The 27,930-nt window shown below is 36.6% G+C and overlaps 1 protein-coding gene across 3 annotated transcripts in view; it reads right to left on the bottom strand.

Moving 5' to 3' along the window:
- Positions 1 to 27,930, bottom strand: part of tmem150ab (transmembrane protein 150Ab) — a 47,243-nt gene that overhangs the window by 6,647 nt on the left and 12,666 nt on the right. The window contains exon 8 of one of the 3 annotated variants that reach the window (XR_012405783.1): positions 23,017 to 23,433. Coding sequence is in view for 2 of the 3 variants with exons in the window: in XM_073950017.1 (XP_073806118.1) it covers positions 23,123 to 23,433 (311 nt within the window). In the remaining variant the exon portion in view is untranslated. 3 annotated transcript variants of the gene reach the window in all.

Here is a 27,930-nt window from a genome sequence, read left to right as displayed (position 1 = left end):
TGTTGGACAAACACTTCTTCATGGCTTACACATACTGGTGTAAATATGATAATTTTGCTATTCGATTTAAATAATCTCATGAATAGTTTTTCCTAATATGTTTATTAAGAATTGTGTACAAAATGTACATTGGTCAAAATTTTACCGCTGGCTAAATTAAACATGTTAAAGTAAAATAGTGAATATATACTTTTCTCCTCTTTGTTGTAGTTTTACAAAAAAAAAATAATAATAATGATATAGAGAAGAATAATTGCCAGTAAAATCAATAAAGTTACCCAAACTGCATTCTGCTGTCTTATATCTGTTAAACTTTTGGTTAAGAAACAATTGATTGGGAAATAATTATTAATATGCATATTATAAAAATGTTAGTATTTTTATAGCAATTTAAACTACCGCTTCAATATGTACATCAAGAAAACAAATTGAAGGAGCTTTACTCTAGGGAAGAATATCTAAGTGTATCAATTAGATCAGGTTTCCACTTTTTTCGTGTGCTAGAATGTTAAAACGGCCCTCCTGTTGTCAGTCACTGATATGGTTCTCCGCCAATTTGAGTTTGAGACTCCTGTTATACAACTATAGTACATTTTTAAGTGAATACAGAAATATATACACAACCTTCTTCTGCAGCATACGGTTCTCTATCTGCAATCAGCGACCTGTCAACAATTCTCATGCAAAACACTGAGCCCTGACACACAGCAAATGGGTAAAGCAGTTTCTTGTTATCACAGCACAGATTTAAAGTTACAAAATATACTGATTCTACACATATTATTGCAATCAGATTGCATTTTGCAGTATTGGTTAGATATTGGTGTTATGTAATTTAGCTTTGAATTTTGGGGTGAGGCCGGGTTAGACTTGACGCAGTGTATCTTTACTTCAGCCTAAACAGAACTCCTTGTAGAGAACTCACAGTTATTACATATACAGTTAAAAGGTGACTACAGGTGACTATGGCTGTTTTTTTTTTTTTTTTTTTTTTTTGTCTGGATTCAAAGTGAAACACCTGACATGTCAAAACCTTAAAGATCAGCCAGATTTTCACTTGAACTGAGAAAATAGGACTTTAAACTGGGTGTCATGCTTTGTGTTGCTGTCTTTATACTGCAGATGAATTTGGCATGTACTCGTCAGCATTTGTCAAATAAAGATTTCAGATGTTTACACGGGTGCTGTACTTTTTTATGAAATTTATTTTATAACTTTTTTGTGTTGTGAAGAACATCTAATAAATAAAAACTGTGGACGTTTTACTGGTATTATTTACAGTGGACAGCTGATTCACAAACCCGTTCTTATTATTCAAATTGTACTGCTCAATTCTCAGCCATTTTTTCCAGATACTGTAAGGATATTTTAATATTATATTAGGTCTATTAAATTCATTTATTTATTTTCTTTCGGCTTAGTCCCTGATTTTTCTGGGGTCACCACAGCAGAGTTAGGCATGGGATGATAACCGTTTTCAAGGTATACTATGGCTTAGAAAAGTAATGGTTTTAAAACAGCCAACATTCTCTATATTTTCTATAATGCCATATCATTTCTAAGGTATATGTGAGGTTTTTTTTTCTTTCTTTCTTTTTAGAACTGTTATCTCCAGCTGAAAAGATATTCAAAGAGACCATTTGAAATTGTAAAGAAATCTGTGTTTTTAAAATCTAAAAAGAGACAGACGAAGTCAATGCTTTAATTGAATTATTTAGCCTGATATGTTTACTGTTCCAAAATATTTTAAATGTTTTTCAAAAAAAAATAAATTGTGCTCAAAGGGGGAAAAAAGTTTTTGTTTTTTTACCCCAATATTTATTCATTTATTCCTTCATTTTCTTTTCAGTACAGTCCTTTTATTAATCTGGGGAATGAACTGCTAACTTATCCAGCATATGTTGTATGCAGCAGATGCCATTCCAGCTGCAACCCATCACTGGGAAACCTCTGTACACTCTCAATTACACACATACACCAGGGACAATTTAGCCTACCCAATTTACCTATACCACGTTTTTGGACTGTGGGGGAAACCAGAGCACCTGGAGGAAACCCACGCCAACATTGGGAGAACATGCAAACTCCACACAGAAATGCCTACTGACCCAGCTGAGGCTCAAACCAGCAACCTTCTTGCTGTGAAGTGATCATGCTACCTACTGCGCCACTGTGCAGCCCAGATATTTAAATAGAACATATTTTAGAACAGTTATTACAATTCCATGAAACCATTATATTTATATCCGAGGTTTTCATACCTTCAGAATCTTATACCTTATAATCTTATAAGTAGAACGAACCGCCAACTATTCTGGCATATATTTTTACTGTGGAGGTAACTGGAGCACCCAAAGGAAACCCACATGAACACAGGAGGATGCAAACTTCACACAGAAATGCCAACTGGGACTCAAACCAGTGACCTTCTTGCTGTGAGGCAACAGTGAAATGAAACAGAAAAACAATGTGGTATGTGAATCGAACTAATCATTCTAAAACTTATTTTTAAAGATCAGTGCAGAGATGGACCTAGGAGTGTTGTTGGAGAGTGGTACTATTGCATTTAGCCTCAATTGCCAACATAACACTAAGAAGACTGCATTTTAATTCAGTATTATTAGATTTAGAAATTATTTGTCAATTATTATTAGTTAAAATGTAGTTCAGATATTAAATTAAAACCACCCAGTAGGTGGTGGTAAGACACTTAGAGTCTTGTTTCATTCAAACTAATTAACTGCTGGAACACTTACATATATATATAGCTTACTCATAGCAGCATCAAATAAACCCATTATTGAGGGAAAAAACTTAATAAGGGAAAAGGTTGCAAACATAGTCTACATGATAAACAATAGCTTATTCGTATTCTTAATAACTTGAAGAATTATTTTCAAACTCAGAAAGCAGTTAAGTATTGAAAAAGGCACTTTGGGACACATATCCAACATTTGTCTTAAATTCCTGTGTGGAATGTTAATATTTTCAGTTGTACCTTTTCCAGAGAAGTAGGCTATCTCTCATTCAAAGGTAAACAAAAACTAAAAATTTACGAAACGTTACGGAAAAGCAGAAGTAAAGTGATGCTGTTGGTTTTAATAAATTTGGCAGTTAGTAATGATGTAGTCAATATTATTATAATTTATTTAAGTAAATGTATGCATGTCGAGTTCGCTTTTTCTTAAACAGTATTAATTAAATGCCACAAGAGATATTGAGTTCACGTGTTTCATGCAGATCATGCAGATCCTATTTGAGATGACGTCAACATTCCTGGAGCACGTTCCACGTTCTAAAACAGTTCGAGTGCGCCCGGAGTGTTTCTGTAAACCGAGCAATCATTTCTACATTATGATTTATCTGTGCGGTTGAAGTAAGGAAAAGACGGTTTATCTGTCATTATTATATGTATTTTTTTATGTTTTGGTTGTATATTGCATATTTGATTACTTTTATTTGGAGACTCAAGCAATCAGGTAAAAAAAAAAAAAAAAGCGATGTTCAGCAGGGTGCGAATTACATAATTCACATGTCTGCAGGGTATTAACTATGGAGTTTTGAATACCTCGAAATACTTGAATTTTAAACTTAGTTTGAAAAGAGCTTTGATTTCTGAATAATTGCAGTAAAAAATTGCAAAAAATAAATTGCAGTGAAAATGCAATCATTTTGCTTTCATAATAACTTACCTTTCGAAATATTTAAAAATTTAAATAAAAAACATTTTTTTTTTTTTCGTTAAAAATGTAGTTTGCATAACATGTAAACTGGAGTCTGTGCTGTTCTGCTCGTGTGCCTGTTGCTGATCTGTGCATGTAGCAGCACCATCGCACCTTGGTCGTTTTAAAGCAATGGGGAAAAAACTAAATGCTGGACGTTGTTGCTTTATGATATTGTCTTGAAGATGAAAGCTATAAAATGCATTTATTAACCAGCCTTTAATTTCTAAGTATCCTATAGGGTAAGTAAGTAGTAAGTAGCTTTAGTATGGAGAGGTGGTGCTTTCAGGTCACATAAAACAAGCATTCATTGAAGACTTATCAAGTGGCTTTCACTGTACATTACTGACAACAACATAGACTTTTTTTCTTATGTTGTTAGTATTTGATTCATGTATTTAAACAAAAAGTCTTTGAGCAAATCTTCACAATGAGTCAATTCAGCATGCGAGGAAGTTGCTGCGGGGGTTGGTGCAGATAAAAAGTAAAAATAAAACGTTATTTTTACTATAGATATTAGGGCTGTGCGATTTGGGGAAAATACCTACTTGTGATGTTCGTTGTTTTTTTTTGGAAAGATATTGCCATTTGATTTTAATTTTGTAATCAAAATTCAGCTCAATAATCTGTAAGTCTTGGTAACAATTCTGTGACAGCTTTTAAAAATGCTCTTAAAAATAAATCACCCTTATGGGCTTCTTTATATTCTAATGAGAGAACTTTGTTTTGATGAATAGATAAAAATTAATTGAATGAATAAAATAAAAAAAATTAAAAAGGAATAAAATTATTTGCCGTAATTATCACACTATTTTCATGTAAACAAATTATTATAAAATTGAGAGCAAAATTCTTTAGGATTATGAAGTCATTTATTGTTTGCTCGAAGTCCATCAATTGAAATATTTAAGGCATCAGATCTTTCCATGCTGAAGAAATAGGCTGAGTTTTGTTTTCCTTCCTCCAGCCATGTTTTTTCTGGATCTGATAGGCTTTCTTAGCCTGGGCTCTCTACAGCTCATCTAATTTATTCTGCAATTATAAGTATTCAGTGTTTTGAGCATCTGTTAGCGATTCCTTAAATGAGAAATCCGATAGTATTGAAAAAACATTTAACCTTTGTTTAATCTATTTTGCTTTACTATGTCACTGCCAAATTTTCTAAAACAAAATCCCTAGTTAATATTTTTGGAGTTTTCAACTATGTCCATAAGCTTTATGTGGTTTGGCCCTTTTCCAGTAGATTTGAATCAAGTCAGGAAGCTTTGGCTCGGGGCACTGGCAGTTCATTTAACCAAAGTGTGACAGGAGGCTTTGGTTCATTAAGTACTGGCAGTTCATTTTATCCCAGTGGCTCAGGAGGTCTTGGTTCAGGAGGTACTGAAGGGTCACATGGCTCTGGGAGGTCATATGGCTCTGGGTAGTCACATGGCTCTGGTGGATCTGGGAAGTCACATGGCTCTGGCAAATCTAGGAAGTCATGCGGCTCTGAGAAGTCACACAGCTCTGGGAAGTCATAAAGCTCTGGCAGCCATTTGTAGAGCTCCGGTGGTGGCTCTGGCCTTTTTTAGGACTCTGGTGGTGGCTCTTGCCCTTTGTGAAAATCAGGAGGATCTGGTGACTGCCATTCGGGGAATTTGGGAGGATCTGGCACCAATGGAGCATCTTGTAGCTCTGGGGGATCTGGCACTCTGACAGATCTGGAGTATCTAGCAACTCTGGCAGCAACAGCTCCGGTGGTGCCAGTGCTTTCCGAACCAAAGCAGATTCTAAACTTTATTCAGCACAAGCTATGAGTAAAAATAAAGTTGTCCCCCAGAGAGAGAGAGATGGAGGGGAGGGGGTAATTTATAAAAATTGGAGAAATGGGAGAAAGATTGTTCTCTGATGTCTGAGTCATGCGTTCTCTTATATGTTTGCATATGTCTTTTCATATATTTTTTATTATGAAACAGTTTCTTTTACATGCACAGATCATGTTTCCAGCTGTTTTAAACACAATTTGTAAATTGCCCCATAATGAGTTAACCAGAGAGATAAAGTACAAGCCGCACGTGTTAGGAGAAATCACAGATTCAATAATGCAGGTAACACTCAAAGTTTATTTTAGTAAATCAAACCAAAAAACACCTCAAAAAGAGGAAAAAGAGCAAAAATAATAAGTCCAAAGATAAGTATTAATGCTGCCTGGAGGAGACCAGTGGAACTGTTCCTAAGATTGGCCACACGGTGGCGGACTTGCAGCGTGGTGAGTGTCCGTGCTCAGTGGGCGGAGTGGTGTGACTAAACTCCGCGTTCGGCGGACGAAGCGGCAGGCAGGCGGAGGTGAGGAGACGCTGGTGGGTGGAAGATCGCTGATGGTGGCGGCTAAACACAACAAAGGATAGATGCCGTGATCTGACACCAACACAGAGGTTCTGAGAGGACAGAGGAGAGATGAGCAGATAGGGCAGGAACGAAACCAAAACTACAGAACTAGGAGTCTAGAAACTTGACAGGACACGACAGGAGAGTGATCAAACTATACAGATCTCGGGCGAGTTGCATAGACAACACACAAAGACGGTCTGACAAAAGGTGAGGAGACAAAAGGGATGAAATAGGGGATGAAATCAACAAACTGCAGGTGACAACCCTGAACGCTAATGAAAAGATAGGATAACAAGAAGGCGGGGAAGAAACACGCTAAGGATGAAGCACATGGTGAGCTGTCTATTGGGAGAAAGATTACCATTGGGAGAAAGCTACCATTGAGCCACAGGCGCAGTACTGTTGCTCTAGGGAACGCAAGGCAAGCTCTGAGTTGAGACTCAAAAACCAAGTGAGAGACGGAGAAACAAAATCACTTAAACAACTTAGTTAAAACAAGGCACAGATGACTAGAATAAAGTAAAAAAGAACACATGAGGAAGAACTAAGGCAGAGGGGAGCATGGGGATGTCTAGGGGTACAGAGACAAAGTACAGGATGGTGACAGGACCCCCTCCTTTAGGAACAGTTCCTGACTTTCCTAAATGCCAGTTCAGTATCGGGTGGACTGGATAGACATACTGACCGTCGAGGGAGGTGGAGGGAGTCTGCAAGGGGGCCAAATAGAGAAGACAAGGCTGGTTTTAATAATGAGACATGAAAAGTTGGATCAATTCTAAGAGAACGAGGAAGAAATGAATGATAGGACACAAGGATAACTTTCTGGCTAAGCGAAGTTTTGGGAGAGCTTTCTAAATTTAACCCTGAGTGAGAGGTGCTTGGTGGCCAACCAGACTTTCTGACCAACATGGAAAGGACAGTGATTCACCTGATGGAGGTACCTCTAAGAGGTTCGAAGAAGGGTGTTCCTAGATTTCCTTCAGGTTAGCCGACAATGTTAGACAAATAATTAGGCTGAGGGATCCTCAACCTGCACCTCCACCTCTGGGAACAATGAGGTGGTATAACCACATTGGCATTCAAAGGGAGTATAGCTCAGTGGCTGAAGACAAGGATGTTGTGGGCCTACTCCATTCACAAGATGTAGTAGCCCAAGTCGTGGGGTTGTTGGCTACCATTTACCATAGTGTGGTTTCCAGATCTTGGTTAATTAGTTAAGTTTGGCCTATTAGTTAAGAAGGCCCCCCAGAACCTGGATGAAAATTGTGGACTTTGGTCAGAAACAGTATCCTGGAGAATCCTAAGTACTCTGAAGACATGGTTCATAAGGAGCTCAGCTGTCTCTTTGGCCAAAGGCAACTTATGCAGAGAAAGGTACCAGGCAGCCTTAGAAAACCGACCCAGAACCACCAGGATTACTGTGTTGCATTGGGAAGTTGGACCTTCTTTTCAATAAAATCAAGAGATGCGACCAAAACGTGGGAAAAAGGTAATGGACGGAGCAGACCGGCTGACCCACGTTTCCTGGCAACATATGGGGCAGAAATCCACATACATTTTGTCTTTCTCCTTAATAAATGGCCACCAAAAGCGGCGTTGGAAGAATTCAAAGGTGCGAGCACTACCTGGGCGGAGGTTTTAAAGAAGATTCATGACTCCACTGTAAGACCTAGGTTTAAATTGATTGAATGACATACGTGCTATTCACTGGACCAACTGCCTGGATCAGGTTCTTGGGCTTGGGCTTGGGCTTTTTAGCACCACTTCTTCAAGATCCCATTGAAGTGAAGCAACTATCTTTAAAAAAGGAACTGATGCCACAGGCCTCAAGAGAGTAGGCTCAGGACAAAGCATCTGGCTTGAGATTTTTGGTGCCAGGGTAAGGTTACACCAGCTGTTCGTAAGTCCATTCATTAACTGGAAAATAAATTCCCCACTAAGGGCTTAGTAAATACTAGCTATTTAGTTACTAAATATGTTCTCACTTCGGTTGCACCACATGTTCTTAAGGGAAACCGTAGTAAGTCTCCGTAAAGTCATGCCTAGTTGCAATGAATGACGTACTATCCAATAAAAAGATTTTAAATTGTTAAACTGCTTTAAAATACTACAACTAATATATCTATTTGATTAATTATATTTTTATGGTAGACAAACATTACATTACACTCAGTTACTAATAACAGACAACCACACAGCTGCATCTGGAGCTGTAAATGCACGCAAAATACTCATGAACTTATCAAAACAATAAATTTGATTTTTTAAAATATCCTACACATGAAAATAAGCAGGAAGAAAAGCTTAGTCATGAAGAAACTCTTGTTTTAAATGATGGTTACATTTGACACAAAACACTCCCTAAAAGAAAATTAAACTCTTCTTTCATAAAATGAAAAAAGCGAGATTTGGGAGGAAATTATGGCTGTGAGTAGAGAAAAGATCATTCTTCACTATCATCGTGAGTTCCTAAACATAAACTAATCTCGCTGTCAACTCTTTTGTGCTTTTATACATGGGGAGAGGCTGCCGTAAATATTTAGTTAGAGCCCTATGTTTAAACTAAGTTCAGTGGTGCAACACAAAAATATTTAGTTGTGTGTAAGTTGTAACTTAATGTCCCTTTAAGACACAACTAGGCTACGTTTGAACTTAAGCACTGCTGGTGCAACCGGCCCCAGGTCTGTAAGTTAGAACGCCGTGAAATCTATTAGAAATAAAGGGACCATTGAGCCTGTCAAGGATTCAACTTCTTCGTCTGCTGGAGATATTCCAGGTTCTTATGGTCTGTAACAACCTGAAAAGGGTGTTAACCCCCCTCGAGCCAATGGCGCCACTTGTCCAAGGCAAATTTTACAACTGGCAGCTCTCAATCCTCCATGTGGTAGTTGCACTTAGCATCAGATGTGACATGAAAGCACAAGGGAGTAACTTTCCAGCTTCACCCCTCTGTGACAGGATAGCTCCTATACCATCCTTCGAGGTATCCACCTTCTCTACGAAGGGTATTTCTGGGTTTGGGATAGAAAGAATGGGAGCAGAAGTAAAGCGGCACTTGGGATCCACAAAGGCACCCGCAGCCTCAGGGCCCCAGTTAATCTTAAATCCTTCTCGCTTTGTCAGTGCTGTCAGGGGAGCCATCAGAGAGCAACATTTTTTAATAAATTTCGAGGTTTGCAAAGTGCACAAACCGTTGAACCTTCTTAACCATGGTGGGAATGGGCCTGTTGAGAACAGTCTCAATCTTTCTAGGATCCATCTTCATGTGACCAGGGCTGACCAAAAACGGAGTCTACGCTACATGGAACTCACATTTCTCTGGCTTGACATAGAGATGGTTTTCTCTTTGGAGAACCTTGCTGACATGCCTCTCATGCTCCTTTACTGACTTGAAAAACTATAAGTATATGGTCCAGATATACAAAGACAAACCTATTTAACATGTCCTGAAATACCTCATAAATAAGAGAAGACTTCACTCCTGTGAGGACAGTAAGCAGGAAGGTCAACTGAACAAGCATGTGGCTGGTGAGGTGGTAAAGAGGTGTCTCAAGACTTACTGAACACTGCCTTAAACTGACGATAGACCGTGGGAACTTGAGACAGGTCTACAGAGTCGAGGGTGGAGACTGAGGGGCTCTGGGTTAAGCAAGTGATGTGACAAGAAAGACCCCAACCTAGTATGGAGTCAGATGACCAGTCAATCAAATCAAAAGGGGATTGTCTGTGCCAGGGGTGGATGTCTGTGCCAGGGGTGACCCAGAATGACAGGATACTCTGAAGAGTCAAGAAGGTTGAAAGTCTCCTGATGATGTTGAGTAACAGTAAGTCGTATGGACTGAGTGACCTCTATTACTTTGCTTAATTCCAAGGATCTACTGTCCAATGCAGTAACTGACTGGGGATAATGGAGCAGGTGGGTAAGGATTTTAAGTCTCTTGGCCAAGGACAGATCCAGAAAGTTGCCTGTAGGGCCAGAATCAATCATGGCCTGGACTGGAAACTGGTGGCTCTCTCATGACAGAGTAGCTGGAATAAATAGGACTGTGTTGGCAGGAGAAGCACTTATCTTTCCCATCACAGCCCTCCTGTGACTGGATGGGGACAATCGTTTCCCAAGAGTTCAGGACAAGTGGACCGGAATTGACCAGAAGTACCGCAGTAGAGGCCTCGTCGCTCCCTCATGTGTCATTCCCTTTCATTGGGGGTGAGTTTGGAACGACCCAATTGCATAGCCTCTGAAGGGACTATATAGAAATCAGGGAGGCAGTGGATGGTGGTGCAGAAACTGGCGATACAGAGTTGTGAAATGGGATTTGGGACTGAGATGCCCTGCATCGAGCCACTCTCTGTTCTCTTAGATGATAGTTTCAATGAATGGCCCTCTCAATGAGGTATTCAAAGTCTTTAGCTGGTTCTCGGGTGGCCCACTCATCCAGAGGCGGTTTAGACAATCCTCCCTGAAAGCAGACCCCCAGGGCTTCATCATTTCATTCGCTGCATGGCAAAGATAAAGTCAGCTGTACTACGGAGGCCTTGATGGAGTGTAAGCAGATGCTTGGAAGCCTCCTGACCACTCACAGGACGATTAAATACCCGCTTGAACTCCTCCACAAAGGCTGTGTAAAACTCACAACAACCAATCTGGGACTGCTACGCAGCAGAGGTCCAAGAAAGTTCCTTGTCAGAAAGAATGGTAATAAGAAAGGAAGTCAGGGCTCTGCAGCAACAGCTGAGACTAGGATATGCCTGTTGTTACTTTGAGCCAATGGAGCAGAAGGAGAAGCACTAGTGAGCCTTTCAAAAAGTTGCTGAATGGAAGACGTCACATCAGCAAGAGTGTTTCATCATAAACTCCTCTGCTGGAACGAGGCTTCATCTTGGGCAACTACTGCCAACAGATCTTTGGCAATGAGTGTTTCTTGATCCATGTCTCACTTGTTTTTTCTGTGACAACCTGGGCGTGAACCTGGATCTATAGTGCAGTGACTGGAGAGACGTACCAGTGAATAATTACTTGCATGACAATTTTGATTAGTTTTGGAGCCGTGGCTTCAGGATGCTGTTCAATTTCAAAGTGAAACATCAAAAGCTATCCCGGTCATGTGTCATTGTGCCTCTTACTTGTGTAATTTCGCCATCTTTTCATATTTTTTTTTATCTTTTCATATTACCTGTCGACTTTAGCTTCTCGACTTGGGTTAAAAGGCACTTTATAAATACTGATATATCTTTGCTTGTTCTTTTTCTCAAGGAAACTTGTGCTGTGATGAAAACAGTGGCATCTGCGAGATGAGTCATGAAGCATGTGTAAAATCAGTCCACTATTGAGACAGGATGTCACGACATTGTATGACACCGTACATGAGATGTCGCAACCAGGAAACTCTACTGCCCACCCCAAACAGGATAGCTTTCTGTATTTTCAGGAAGAGCTATGTGTATTTTGTCTGTTCTATTGTATTAGAACTATTGTAGTGTTGTCTGTCTAATATTATGGTGAATAGGTTGATAGGGCTGTGACGGTAACCGTGACAACCACATCACCGGCGGTAGTACGTTGCGTTATGCACTTTAAAACACAAATTGGTTATGTTGCCAAGTATTACATTTCTGTTAGAATATAACATAAGGCTCGATTCAGCAAGTTCAAGTTCAACCATGAATCTTATTGGAAAAGGAAATCTTACATCTGGAAACATTTTGGATTCGTGCCGACCGAGAAAGGTGAACCCATTAATTTGGATTAAGCTTTTTGTGTTTTTTTTTTTTTTTTTAAGTGTTAAAAAGTGTTAAAGTGTGGCTTACTATTCACTGCTGAGAGTCCAAACACTGGAGACCAAATCCATCGATGTGCAGCTCCATGGGTCCCGAACCATTGAAGCCAGTGGCGATTGATGGCGACGAGGGAAAAAAGTTGCTCCTGTCTTCTAAACGCAAACATCCAGCTAGTCAGCCAGGTATCGCAGAGGCATTTACAAAAATGGCCAGATACAAAAGAGAAAGTTATAAATGGAAGACATTGATGAGAAATGGAGCAACATATTAGGTAGAGAAATTAGGTAGAGAAACCTGCTTTCCGAGAAATGCGGGCGGCGGAACAGAAGCAAGAAACCTTCTCTTGCACGGTTATGAAAAAGTATCTGTGCATTTGCCCTACAACCACACCGTCTGAACGTGTATTACTGGAAACATTATAACCCAATTAGGTCTTGACCTAAACCGGACAAAGTCAACATGTTAGTTTTTTTTTTTTTTTTTGGCAAAGAATTTAAAATATGAATAGAAAACAAAAGGTGGAGAGAACCTATGCTGTTTTTTTTTTTTTTTTTAAACATTTAACTTATATTGTTACTATAGGCTAATATTTTTGTACGTATAATTATTACTATTTATATTATTACTGATTAGTAAAGTGCCATTTATTCTATTTGAGAAGTTCTTAAAAATGTAAAGTTTATTTATTATTATACGGTTTCAAGCAGTTGAAGTTATTTAATATTTAGCTACAATATTTATAAGCAGTATTGTGTATTTTTATTAACGAAAGTTCAAAAATAAACACGTTTGTTTTTACGGATGTTTTATTAATTAATAGCCTATTTATAATTAACTTATGTTAAGTTATTCCTTAATTTTTACATAAAAGGTAAATTTACTTAGGTAGGCTACTTTATTTGTTGGTGGTAGGGGAGGAAAATTTTTTGCCAGTGAATGTTCTCACCACTTCAAAAAATAGGTAAATAAAATAACTTGCAAAAAGGATGCAATAAAAATGCAACCTCTTAATCATTCTTCATAATCTGATTCTTGCAATAAACCTATATTGGGCCGACAAGAACAAGCCCCAAAACAATGTCTAGAGAGAGAAGATTTATTCATATGTTAAGATTAATGATCATAAACACGTACTTTGTTGCATGATAAACGCCTTCACATTGTCCTGTCTATGTTTTTTTCTCATTGAATAACAGATAAGAACTGGTTTTCATGTTTTTTTTTTATTCTCGCGATACAAACAATAAAGTATTGCTCTAGGATCATGGCTTCAGCGCCAGACCGGTGGTTTAAATTATATTTTACTCCTTATTTCTTTCCGTTTTACTTTAAAAAACACAAATGTTTAAAGTTTTGTATTGCATATTTTTTTTAAGATTATCATTCAGCCTACCTGCAGAGTTTGATGCGGCAAATGCCCTTTACTCATGCACTATACCTATTTCATTTATGACACTGTAAACTTGACTTCGCAAGCTGATCATCTTTAAACTCAAAAGGCATTTTTAAGTGTCCTAACTTGAAACTGCTGCTGCATAATGGGATGTTTCTTATTAAAACTGTTAGCTATGTCAAAATGAAAGCAAACATTAAAACGGTTTTTGCGTTTGATCAATTGTATAGCTTAGTTTTAATAATAATTTATTATAATAAATTATAATATTAATCATAGTGTAGACTACTGTACAGTATCCAACAAATCATTTTATTAGGTTACTCTAATAGACCTAATCCCTAACTGAAAACGAATGTGAAAATGACAGGTAGTTGCGTCTCTGCTAAAATTTATTTAAGGACACATTTCTTCTGCGTTTTTTTCCCTTTAGAGATCAAGAGAGTTGTATTTAAAGCATTAGTTAACTAAAACATGAAATTAATATCCAGTTCTTTCCCATGAGAGTTTAGTGCGCCTCTGCGCCACCTCCATGGCGCGTGCGCATTTTAAAGACTACTGGCGCACCCTGACCGGACACAGGGACCAGATCTCTGCACTATTGCCTTTACTTTTACAATTTTCACAATTTTATTGCATTTTTATATGCTAAAATATCTAAATTGATGTTAATTAAAGACAGAAAGAACTTTCACTTTTGAGTGAACTTCTGTCATGGATTATTTTAGTATGATTGATAACCCCACAGTCACAGCACTACCGGTCGATCCATCAATGCATCATGATGCTTTTTCAATTTACAGAAACTAATATATTGATTATGTGTGGTCCTGCATGAGTGCAAGCTAGAAACCAAAAATGATTAGCGTTGACAGATGTGCTCTGGCTCCATCAGGTAGTCCCTTCTGCGCATGCCCAGGCTTCAATTTCAGCAGTGTTTTGCTACAGTTTGTGCCTGTTATGAGGCGTTTTGCCTTTAAGGCGTTCAATGGAATAAGGTAATGTCGCGTCGTCCATATTTTTAGTCATTTGGTTTATTTACTTAGTCTTTGGCTCTTCCGAGTCAACCACAAGACAGTGGTCAGTAAGGGCAACATTTATTTACTGGCGACTTGCACTAGCCTTGTCACCAATCTGTCAATAGGGAAATGCAGTGTATTTTATGTGAGGTGAGGCACCACTCATCACCCCTTCCTATAGCTGTCACCAATATGTTTGCTTGTTTGTTTTTGGGATCCTTTACCTTCAGGGCTCCACACCAAATTTTTTTGTTAGGGTTTATTCTCTTAACCTTTGGCTCTTCCAAGTCAAGGCAGTAGAAAGTGAGGGCAACAGATTTATTTACAATTTAGTCACAAAGCTTTCAACAGGGAAATGCAGCTCTCCCACTGTTGATCCACGACTGCATATTCATCGGCTGAAAACCATTTGCTTATATAATAGCACCCCCTGTAAAACAAATTGATCTAAATTTCACAGTAAATTACTGGCTAATACTTTCACAGTGAAATACGGTATGTAAATTCACAGCAAATTATTGTGAGCTAGTTTACAGTAATTTACTGTAATTATGTTACATTAAATTACTGTTCCCAGCCATATAGTGTAAATTCACAGTAGATATTAATTAATTAATATCCGTTACTGTGATTTCACAGTATTATCTTGTAGAATGAACTATATTTGAGTGTGAAGCAGGCTTTTCTCAGCTAATGATTCTGACATTTACCCTGACTTTGTTCATTAAAAATTACTTCATATTTCCATGTTAACCCTATAAAATTAAATAAAGGTGCAGTGCACCCAAAAATAAAAATTTACTATGACATTCATATCGTTTCAAAACAGGATGACTTTACTTTTTAATTATTTTTGAAGATGTAACCAAATTGTTTTTGGGGCTGCAATAACACTCTGTTTAACTAAGATTTTTAAAACACATTTCTAAGCATAATAGTTTTAATAACTCATTTCTAATAACTGATGTATTTTATTATTGCCATGATGACAGTAAATAATATTTTACTAGACATTTTTAAAGACACTTTTATTCAGCTTAAAGTGACTTTTAAAGGCTTAACTAGGTTAATTAGGCAGGTTAAGGTAATTAGGCAAGTTATTGTATAATGATGGTTTGTTCTGTAGACTACTGGAGGAAAATAGCTTAAAGGGGCTAATGATTTTGACCTTAAAATGTTTTTAAAAATTTTTTAAACATTTGTTTATTCTAGCATTTGTTTATTCTATATATATATATATATATATATATATATATATATATATATATATTTATATATATATATATATATATATATATATATATATATATATATATATATATATATATATATATATATATATGTGTGTGTGTGTGTGTGTGTGTGTGTGTGTGTGTGTACTCTGACACTTCAATACCAAAGGCTATACATAAATGACTATCAGAGGCTTTCTTTCCAGTTTTACACTTTAATGGTATCTAAAATTTCATTTATTTTCCATGTATTAAGCTACTTTAATGGGCATGTAAATATGGTAACTGCTGTAAACAATTTAATACTTGCAGCAAACAATCTTCTCAGTGAACAGTGTCTGTCAATTTAAGGTACATTTTATTTCACAAAACAAAACCCTTGTGAAAGATAAGGAAACGTGCAGAATGGCTCATAATTCAAAGTTGCAGTATGAACTATAACAAGTCAGTAGATCATTTTCGGTATCCATCTCACAAGTTTATCAAACAATCTGTCTACAAAACTAATCCTGTTCTTTGAAAGTCTTTCCATTTTGATTGAGTTTTCCAGTAAACAAAAAGTAACTATTGTTGCATTACAATCAGGACCTTTTTGAAACAGCTGTACCGATGGCCTCATGGCATATATATGTATCTATGAATAATCATGTAGTGTATTCTCTCATCTCTACAAATATAATTCATTTGACATACGGCATCAGGTCATCTGCAGGAGTTTTAATTTGGCCTTTCACTTCAAACAGAAACAACAGAAATATCTTCAGTAAAATACATCTTAGCAGCTCCTTGAGGAAACATCTCACCACAGTAGGATTTTCATAGAGGTATACTTGTTTGCAAGTACTTAAACAGAAGATGAATATTGCATTGTTTCAATGTGTGGCATTACAAATGACTAAATATAAAAAACAGACACAACACAACCAACTGTCATTGGTTTCTCTCCTCAATAGAGCGTATTGCTTTCGACTGAGCAATATCAAAAAAAAAAAAAAAAATACTGAGTAGTCAAAATACAGCTTATTATGCAGGATTTCACATTTTGGGTCCACTAAATTATACTTGTGTAAAAAAAAAAAGAACTGAAGTACTGTAATTCTGAGGTGTTAACAGTGGAGTGATGCTGATTAGGAAGCTTTCTTCTTTTCATACACTGTAATACCCAACAGTCAACTTTATCAAATTAAATAAGTGTAGTTAACTCAAAATTTACTGAAAGTTATTTCTGCTCATTTGAAAAGAGTTTTAAACTCAGTGTTAAAGGTAATGAGTAAATTAAATACCTCATTACTTCAACTTAAATGGAGTAAGTTCACAGTATATAGATTAGTTTTTTTTTTAAACTCAAATTGTTTGTAGCAATCGGTTTTCTCAAATGGTTTGAGTTACCTTAACCTTTTGGGTTTTGCAGTTCTCAGTTCGCTTGAGTTCTCTTTATTTATTAAGTTTTACTGTGTTCAGATTACTCCATTTACTCGAATGGATTAAGTTCACGGTACTCATTAGGATTAGTTTTTGAACTTAAATGGTTTGTTGCAATCAGTTTCCTCAAATAGTTTGAGTTACCTTAACTTATTGGGTTTTACAGTGTGGTTATTGACTAGACCCCCCCCCCCCCCACCCCCTCTCTCTCTCTCTCTCTTTGCAGTACTCATATTCTATATAATACTATGCTCAGCTAAAGGCATTCATTTACAAGCAGATCTGCAACAAATGCATATCACATATGTATAAGATTATCTTTTGCTATAGATTAATACTAAAGTGTCAGACAAGTGTTGGACAAATAAGCAATATGTCTTCAATATTACATATTTCAAAAAAAAAAAAATGACGCACACCAGCAGTCATCAGCACCTATACCCATCAAGTTTGCTTTGCCATCTGAACATTCATCTAAAAAGCAGTAAAAAGAGCATTTTCATCGAGCAAAATAAAAACAATCATTTCCAATCTTGAAATTGCGAACAATTTTATGAAGATTCTACAGAAAAAAAAATTTATGGAGACATGGCAAAAGTTTAAGACTGAAAGAGAAATAAATCCAGTGCTTCGATATTCGCAAACGTAGTGTGTAAAACCTTTTCAAGAGATTGCTTTGTGAGAGAATGTAAAGATCCTTGTTTTTTGTTTGTTTTTCCATGTCTGCCATTTTTTTAGATGAATGCTAAACTCCAAGAAAATGCCAAAATATTGAATCTAAATAATCACTCAGTAAAAAGTGATTAGTTGATTTTACTTTAAAAAAGTGAACACATTTAAATTGCTTTAGCAAATGAATGATGTGCAAAATTATATAAAACATTGTCAACTGAACAGTTGCAAGTTTTAAGTTCAGTTTTTTTTTTAATTGCTCAAGTCAGTGGGTTCACTCCTTTTTTAAATGTAAATAATTAATAGCTTTTTACATTCACAATGGAATTCAGCACCTTTGGTTTAACTTTTCTTGGATTCTACACTGTAAAAAGTATCTGTGAATTAGCAGTTTTTCCTCTTTTGTGATTCTTGCTTTTCCCCTCTCTCTTTATTCATGCTTTTGAATTGCATTATGGGACTTTGATCTTTCTTCCAACAACTTGTAAACTTGAAAAGTTTAAAAAGTTACTTTTATAAACATTTTTAGTAGTTTACAGTGATATATTGTCTGGGCTGGTGTTGTGTATTACGGTACAAAAACCTTGTAATAAACTGCCAGTAGATTTTCTTGTTATTTTACAGACTTATTTCTCTATATATTGTTTCTTATACAATGTCATTACTAAAGTATATTATAACTAGCCTGCAAAAATGTCAATAAAAGTCACTTTGTCAAACTGTAGGTAAATTTTTAACATAAAAATTCTACAAATCCCAAAACACAATTCACAACCGTAAATAAACAGAATGGTTTTTTTTCTTTTTTTTTTTTTTTTTTTTTACAGTGTAGGTGAGCCCAAAACCCTAAAAAAAAAAAAAAAAAAAAAAAAAAAGTACCGCTTTCCTTAAAGGTGCAGTATGTAAGTTTGACACCCAGTGGTTGAACTAGGTATTGCACTCTTGGATCAAAACAAACGCTAGCGCAGTTTGCTAGATTGAGGACAGGAACGAATGAATTAAACTGTGTTCTAAATAAAAGCAACAACACATGATAGAACGAATATTTTCCATATTAAAGAAAGTTTTTGTACTAAACAACACCTCGAATCGATATAAATGATATATTAGAAATGGCTTCAGGTGAACAACAGAAAACTATGAGAATGATCAACTCAGGTAAACCTCATGTGCATTATTTAGTGTTAAATCTTAATAACGTGAGTTTGAATGCCATTTTACATGACATTTATTGCCATACTACTGAAAGCAGCAGCAGATAGTTTACGTCAGATCAGCTACGAGTTTCAAATTGAACTTTAGAACTAAACACATATCAGTGATTCCGCATGTACATTAATAATATTAAAGAGGGTTAATATGTATTAAATTGATTGTAAACCTTACCATTTTGTGACTGAGTGCATATTCTGTTTTGAATGGCTGTATTTAAATTTCTGTCATGTTTAGTCTGGTGCAAACAGCCAAACTGCTTATCACTGCGTATCTCATCACGAAGCCTGTTGTTAGGACATGCAGTTGCAATGTAGCCTGCTCACCTAATGTTTACTTTCCTAATATTTATTTTATTTGCTAATAATAACCTCATGTGGAACTGAATCGGTCTCATTTCGGAGTCTGCTACTGTCCACTGAAAGTCACATTTCAGTCATGGACATATTCTTTCAAAGCCTTTCTGAATAAATAAATGCACAGTTTTCCACCAAGGCAACCCGAGTACTGAAATTTAATTGGTTAAACTGGCATTGGGTGGGTTAAAAGACCCAAAACAAAGACAGCGTTCCAGCACAGAAAGCACATTTTCAAAGCAGAATATCTGGCTGCATTGTTTTTCAGATAAACAAGGGTGTTCACTTGGCATGTTTCCTAAATATCTACAAACATATTATGGTATTTGTATGCTTTAAAAGAGTCTAAAACTTGCATACAGCACTTTTAAACGCAGCATTATTTCACAAAACTTTCACATTCTCTAAATGAATCTTAGCATTCGCTCACAAAACTTGACTAGTTTGAGAAAATGCTAAATCTGTTGTTAAAAATGTTAATGGTGAATATATAAGCAAAATGACGATTTTGAAATTTTAAAATGCAAAAGACAGACTAAAACAAAAAACACTAACATCTTGTTTCTTGTGGTCCTGAAATATTACAAATTTGTTCGCAGCATACCTGGGATGCAACTGATCGACACAGGCAGTTTTTGATCAAGTGTTAACAAATTTTTTGGCTGAAGCACCAAAATGTTGCACTTAAATGTTACTTATAACAGTTGGAATGAAAAAAGTCTTAACCACATTGTATCTAGAGCTATAGGACAGAAGGTCCACAGCACCAAAGGTCATGCTATTACAGTGCCACAGATCAAACTAAGCTGCGAACACCAGGAATGAATGAACATGAACTACCTGCATATCAGGTATGATTAAAAAGGATCGCTTTTTTTTTTTTGACTGCTCAGTTATAGACTGACAATTTATACAACCTCATTGCAACCCAACATTTGGCATCAATGGCTGGTGCGACTAACTCAAAATTCTCCATTGCTACGGTGATGGCTTGACCTGTCGTGTAATCACAGTTTATGCAGATTAAACAGGGTTACGGGGGGGTTGGACAGGTTTAGCCAATTATCTACTTAAGACGAATTTGTCAGTATTGCTGACGTCTCTGTAACAGATTCACACTGACAAAGACAGGAGACCAAATGAGAGTTGGTGAATAATGGCCATTGCTTCAAATCACATCATATTTCTGCAGACATACACTTTGCTGACAACCATTAGAGTGCTGCAACGATTCCTTATTTTTGTAGGCCACCCAGAAGTTAGCATCACACTAGTTCCCTCAGTGAAAACCCAACTCTGTGAACAACACATTTTGATCAACATGATAATATTTAAAATTGACACTTTTATTAAGAATAAATAGAACTGAAAAAAGATAAATGTAGACTATTAATATACTACACCCCAGTCACATAATATCAAAATCATCCCACTAGTTTCCAACAACTTCTTCATTCTATATTTAAAAAAAAATGTATTCCCTGAAAGACCAAGACTAGCCAAAGACTTTAGAATAAACAAGGCATGTCACTAATAGCATTTTGAATGAGGAAAAGTGTAATGGTCAATATGGTGAATAAAGCCCGCCTTCTAGTACAGGAGCCAATCATTGATCGCTATAGACTGACGATACTCTGGGGGAGGGGCTGGGACCAGACGTGAGTTTGTGCAGATTTTATGTGAATCGGACGTTTAGAAATTAAATTAAAAAGACAGTTGATGTTTACTTTTACTGATAATTCCAAATATGAAATTCAATCATAATCTTGGAGAGCAGTTTTGGAGAAATTGATGTTTTCCCATTCAAACAGAATGCCTGAACATGCTGCCTGAGAGGCGTTTTAAAGATAGCCGCCAAGTGAAATGACTTGTCTTAAAGAGACTTTGAAATAGCTTGCACTAACATAAAGTAACATGCTTTTTCTGTTTGTCATGGTGACCCTTGATATACCTAAAAACCTGTCTTGCTGTTTACCAACAGCTAACAACTGCCCTTTTTAAAGAAAAACAAGTTAATGGAATTGTAAAAAAAGTTATAAAAAACAAAAGATGTGCTAATTTATTTTACAAAGATAAATACATAAATACCATCTTGTCTTTGTTAAACAAAAACTATTTTGAGTGTGTTTTGGCCGTCCATAATGGATAAAAAACTGACAATAAAACAGCCAGTAGGTGGCAGCAAATCCTTGAAATTTAAAAATGCTGATTCAATTAAAACACTAGTAACTATCAACAAAGAGCTTAGAATGACCAAGAGACGACACTCAATAGAACGTTCCATTGACACAGCAGCGCCCAGCAACAGCCCCGGACTCCGCCATTTTGGAGTGAAAGTGATCGGCTGTCCATTGAATCGCATTACTGTTGTGATGGCAAGCAGCTGCTTTGTTTGTTTTTTTATTTATTTAAAAAGCTCATTAAAGCTGAGATACAACCTGAAAGACGACAATACAACACTTACTACCACAATCATCAGCACTTTTAATAGTTTATTTAACAGACTTATAATATGCTTCTGTTCTTTTGAAGTTTTCATTCCAAAATGGCCGCCGCACCTTCAAGTGGCTATTTCCCAAATTACACTAGAGTGTCGCCTCTTGGTCATTCTAAGCTCTTTGCTATCAAGTATTGATCACTAAATCATTAGCCCCTTTCACAGTGATAGAAATTTATCAAAATGACTTTACCGGTAAATGAAGAAAAAACACTGTTCACACAGGCAAGAACGTTCCAGAATTTTTCCGGAAAAGACCATTCATACATCCATTCCAAAATGCGAGTTAAATCTGACATAATTAACCAGAAATAACCTTTAAACGGCTGCGCTTGTATTTGTAAACATAGAAGGGGTCGGGCTTTTGGTATATAATATGCGTTTGTGCTGTCACTTACTGGCTGCTTCGCGTACACACGCGTAAAGCAACTGAAGAAGGAACATAGAACGTTATCTGACTAACATCTAGCAGCTAAATGTGTCTGGGAAAATATTCAAAGATTTTTATTTTCGTACACAGCATGGATGTGAATGTGTCTGAATGTTCTTATTGGTAATTTCTTTCTGGCAATTTTCCCTGCATTCACACAGTGCAGCATTTCAGCAAAATTACCTGTAATGTTACAGCTTCTCTTTCCAAAAAATTGCCAGAACAAATTTACCAGTATTTTTAAAAAAGGGCCCATTCACACATGATCCCTTTCCAGAAATAGCTGGTAATTTTCGCGAAATGTCTGTATGTGTAAAAGGGAATAATGACTCAAGTGATTAATTTAGTTTTGATTAATTAATTAATAAATAATTTTTTGTTAAGCAACAAAGAAGAGATGTTTTGTACTACTTTCATTTTCAAAGCATAATAAATAAAAATAAATAAGTGAACATCGTGATTAAAAGTAAACCCCTCACTATTACCTTTCTATTTCTTGAATTGTTTTTTTTTAATACATATGACATTAGCGAAACAAATTAAGTACAAAAAATTATAATAACACATAAATAACCTTAGGATTAAAAAATTGGATGAGTTAAAATGCTAAATAGTTTATGGGTTTCAGCTATAAAAATGCATCTTCCAAGCAGCACTCTACAAGATGTCCTAATTTCCTCAACCAATGGGAAATTAGGTTAACCCTAAACACTTTTTGTCATGGTCAGTGTGAATGTGCCTTTGGAGATGAATTATTGCAGTTTTAAATCCTTTCTCTCAAAGTTCCCATGATTCATGGGGAAAGAATCATCTCTGCTGGTTACTGAGACTCTCTTTGAGTTATCTTACACTTGAACGATAAATACCTTACCTGTTACTGTTATGATTATATTTAGCAAGTCTGCAAACTCACTGTAAACGCTGTATTGCTTGTACCAGTTTTTCTCAAATCCATGAGCCAGATGAAGAGTTCAGAGTCTATGTGCTGAGGTCTGAGCGAGTGCTTTAGTGGTTAACTCCTAAAGCATGGCGATGCTCTCTGGTGTGCAGTTGAGGTGTGTGGAAGTGCTGCTGCCTCCGGGTGACTTTAGACCACGGGCGCCACATCCCATTGCAACACCCTTACTAATGCCCCCCATAATGACCGATGACCCTGGATGGTGATGTTGACTGCGTTTCATTAAGGCCGCCATCATGGTGTCAGTGTTGACAGTGCCAAACTCATAAGTAAAGGTGCCGTAATACACTAGGACCAAAACCGTGAAGACCCATTCACAGATGGCTGCAGCATGCTGCAAAACAAAACTCTCATGCACGAAGAAGACACCACCTTGAAAAGGAAGAATGAAGTTAAGGAATATGACCACAGTAACTTTCAACATTAAAAACAGGTTGACATTAAAAAAATGGTTAGACTTACAGGATTAGCTCACGCACAAAAAGAAAAGTATTTTATGAATTACTCACCCTCATAACATTACAATCCCCTAAGACTTTTATTCATCTTTGGAGCACAAATTAGTATAGATTAGATTAGGCTGCTCCTGTTCCTGGAGATCCACCTTCTAGCAGAGTTCAGCTGCAACCTTGATCAAACACACCTGTCTATAATTACCAAGTGCCCCTTCAGATCCTACTTAGTTGGTTTAGTTGTATTTGATCAGGGTTGGAGCTAAACTCTGCAGGAACTCTTCCAACTGTATATAGCATACTGCTGGTCTCGAATCCTGTAGAGCCGCAGCTCTGAACAGTTTTGCTCCAACCCTAGTCAAACACAGCTGATCCAATTAATTAAGATGTTCAAGACTACTAGAGACATTTAAACAAGGGTGATTTGGAGGTGGTTGGAGCTAAACTGTGCAGAGCTGCTGCCCTCCAGAAATTGAGTTTAAATAGCTATGAAACCTCCTCATTCGGTTTGAGTCTAACTCAGAAATTTCTCAAAAATGCTCCGAGATGGGCTTGAACCGCTGTGAGCTGAGGGAGGTGTGGGCGTGGCCAGCAGAGCGGGGGAAAAAGGCGGGAGCGAACAACTGTTGTCAGTTGGCTCACAAAATGGGACACGAACAGTAAGGGGAACAATTTTATAATTTACAAAGTTAAAAAGCAATAAAAGTAATTTAATGCCCTGCAACATTTGTTATTCGTAATTTCATATACACATAACCACAATTTGTTACATCATTATAGAGATAATCGTGTTTATATTAACACTACAAATGAGGAGGACTTTTCTCCTTCTAAATCCTGGGTCTGAATGCAGACACAGTGGACAGCAGTGCAGCAGGTCTTTTGCCCTATCTATTTCAATCATTAGCCATACCAGTAATCTGGAAGATGTTAAACATGTGTGAACACAGCAGCATCTCCCGACAAAAATGCTTGCTGCAAACCAACAGCCTTGATGCATCGGTCTTGATAGCGTTGCAGGAAAAAACATTGTAACAAACCCTTTGGATCACAGAAACAATCGACCCGTGTCGTCCGCGGACATGGTCTCACTCAGTCATTTTCAAGCGGTCTCACAGGCTTCGGAAAGCACATGCCCTTATAAATAATTTAGAAGCAGTGTCTTCTTATAGGATCAGAAAACTCAGTTTTGAATAATGAGAAACTGACTTGTCATCAGTCCACAAGCAGATTTGTGCTACGTCACCGATTTTGATCCCACCCCCAAAAAAATGTTAAACCCGGAGGAAGAAATTAGCCGACAAAAGCTTCAAACGATCCAGTTTTACCAACAATTAAAGCTGACAGTTGCAAAAATTTTAGCCAGGTGCTCTGTTAAATTTTTAAAAAGTACTCCAGGGTGTCTTAAACCTTTAAGACCATTGATATAGCAATAGTCAAGAGACCAAGCTCCATAAAAGCAACCAAAAAAATCCTCAGAACAGTCACTGTGACTTCAGTGGTTGGACTGTTATCATACAAAGCACCAAGGACACTTTTGTGTGCAAAAAAAACAAAAAGTAAAAACTTTGCTATATGCCTATATGTTCTACTTCAGATCAAGATGTGCAATTACTACAAGCAATACAACGCTTGCAGTTTGCGCTGCTGACTGTAAAGAGGGTCGCACACCAGATGTGCCACACCACACAGCGCCATGCACTATAGAATTCTAAACAAAGATTTCTATCAGTGTACGCACACCAGCGCTGCAAATCGGTGGCTGTCCACAGCGCCAAGCTATGACTCAATACACTGTTAATATTTCTGCTGCACCACAGAGCACCATCTAAATAGTTTTACCATATGGAAGAAGGAAATGTGGATTAAGGATCCGTCCAATCCCATGGCAGGCAGTAGTCTGTTTTCCACAAGTAGATCAGAAGATAAAATGAAACACAAAGCGTAGACAAATCAAACAAATGCAAACAAAGTTGTACTTACATTACTTATTGGGTGCAGAAAAAAGAGCTTTGTATGATTACAATCGATCAAATTAGGTGACATGGAATGTTTTATTAATGTTTCTGGACTCTGAGTGTCTCAGAAAATTGCTGTCTATGGAGGATGAGAGCGCTCTCGAATTTTATCAAGTATCTTAATTTGTGTTCTGAATATGACCACAAATCTTAGGGATTGGAATGATAAAAGGTGAGTAATTTATAACAGAATTTTCATTTTTGAATGAATAAACATTTTAAAGATGATACTGGAAGACTTTTCAATTCAGTGGTTAACAGCTTAAAGTTCTTACTGTCTTTAATATTGTGATGTTTTTCCTAAAATGGATTACAGAATGGAGAATGGAGTTCTATTTTAGCACTCCTCAATGCTATCTTGTGCTCGAAGCAATGCATTTGTTGTATGGGAGTGGTTTAAAGCAAAGATGCTTTGACTTTGACTAAACTGACATCAGAGAAGGAACAGCAAGACAAATGCCATATCATTCACATTTTTCACCAAGACAAACATTAATTTTTGTAAATTGGATTAACTGTTCACCTCAAAAACAGAAATGTGAGCTAGGGATGTAACAATTCACCGTAAGTCGGCTGAAAATCGATTAAAATACGTCATGAATCAAACTGGTAGAAATGTAAAATAAATTGTGATACATTTTTTGATCAGAGGGAGCGCTGTTTACTTGCACACCAGCGGTGAGCAAGAGCTGGGACGGCAGAGTAAAATGACAGCAGTAAAGTGCGCTAGACAAAACTCAAACTGTCTCCAGAAACTGCAAAAAGACGTTTACTTCCACTAACAGAACGAATATGATGCACATAATCTCTCAGCACAGTAAAAAAACTACTGTCAAAGATGTCTATACAAAAAAAAAAAAAAACTATTTATAAGCCAAACCACATGGACTGGACTGCGCCGCTTGCTTTATATGTGCTACGGAGATCACACAGTGCATGAGTGTTACAATAGTCAAAGTGTAAAGATTTTTTTTTCAGACTGAAAGAGAAGGTTGTCCTGTTACAGAACCAGCTTTTTCAGCATTTTCAAATTAATTTATGCATATTTTAATTATTTGCTTATTATTATTGAATATTTAAAAGTGTTCAAGGTTATCTCTTCTTACGTATATCACACTGATAGGTTTACAAAGCATTATACAAGTAATATTAATTATTTACCTACATAAGTCAACTGCTGTCTCTATCCTACTATATAATTAGTAATTTAATAATCAGTTTATTTTTGCCAGTGCCCAGTCCACTGGATCAGCGGGACTATTGACCACCTCTGTACATACCTCTCTCTGGTTTAGGAAAGGCTTACCTCTCCACTCAGTCCCCAGTGAAAGAGTTTTTTCATCAGCAGGGGACATTGTTAATGTGCAAAGACCTTAGCTTATGCCAGAAAACATACATATGCTGATAGTTCTTTTTAAAAATATAAAATCCCTGCAGTTTTAGCTTGTCTTATTTAGTTTTTATTATTGTTTTTAAATCCTATGTTTGTTTTTAAAATAGCAAATTTATTATGGCCAAAAACTATAAAATACACAAGACATGTCACTCATATACTTTTGAATGGGGAAAAGTGTAACTGTCAATATGGCGAATGAAGCCCCGCTTTCTAGTACAGGAGCCAATCAGTGAACACTATATAGCAAATAAGCCCGTCTTCCATTACAGAAGCCAATCAGTGATCGCTATAGAATGACAATTCTCCGGGGGAGGGGATCAGACCAGACGCGAGCTTTGTCGTTTATTTTTATTGGTTATTCGTAATATGAAATAGAATCGTAAAGTGGGCAAGTTATTTTGGAGAATTTGATGTTTCCCTATTTAAACGGAATGTCCGAGCATACTGGCCGAGAGGTGTTTCAAAGATGGTCGCCAAGTTAAATGACTTGCCTTAAAGGGACTTTTTTTAAATGGCAGAAAATATATTATTTTGCAAATAATGTGCAGCATCTAAAACAAAAAAACAAAAGCGCTCTTCATCTAAATTTTGTATAAAATACTTTTTGCTAAAAAATTGTGACTGAATCGTGAGATTAGTATCAATCGTATCAAATCATGAGTGAATCGTTACATACCTGATGTAAGCTAACAAAGCAGATCTATTTTGATTTCATAACAATAAATGGACTTAACTGAAATTTGTAAACTGTCAAAGTCTACTAGAGCTTTTCTATTAGTAATCAAATTATTGAACTTTTGTATAATTTTTTTTTTTTTTTGATAAATCTGTTATTGTGAATAATGAATCGTGAGATACCAAATTTGTAAAACTATGCACCAAAAATCTGTTATTATCTGAAATTGTTTTTAAGCTAAAAACATGAAAAGTATTTTTTTTTTTAAAAAACAACAACTTTAGTTTAAAGGCCACAAAAAAAATGACATTTTAACAGTCTACATGA

This window comes from Danio rerio, chromosome 5 (assembly GCF_049306965.1).
Source record: "Danio rerio strain Tuebingen ecotype United States chromosome 5, GRCz12tu, whole genome shotgun sequence".
In the NCBI taxonomy this organism is placed as follows: Eukaryota; Metazoa; Chordata; class Actinopteri; order Cypriniformes; family Danionidae; genus Danio; species Danio rerio.
The sequence above is the reverse complement of the archived record's forward strand: the minus strand, read 5'-3'. Positions and strand labels throughout refer to the sequence as shown.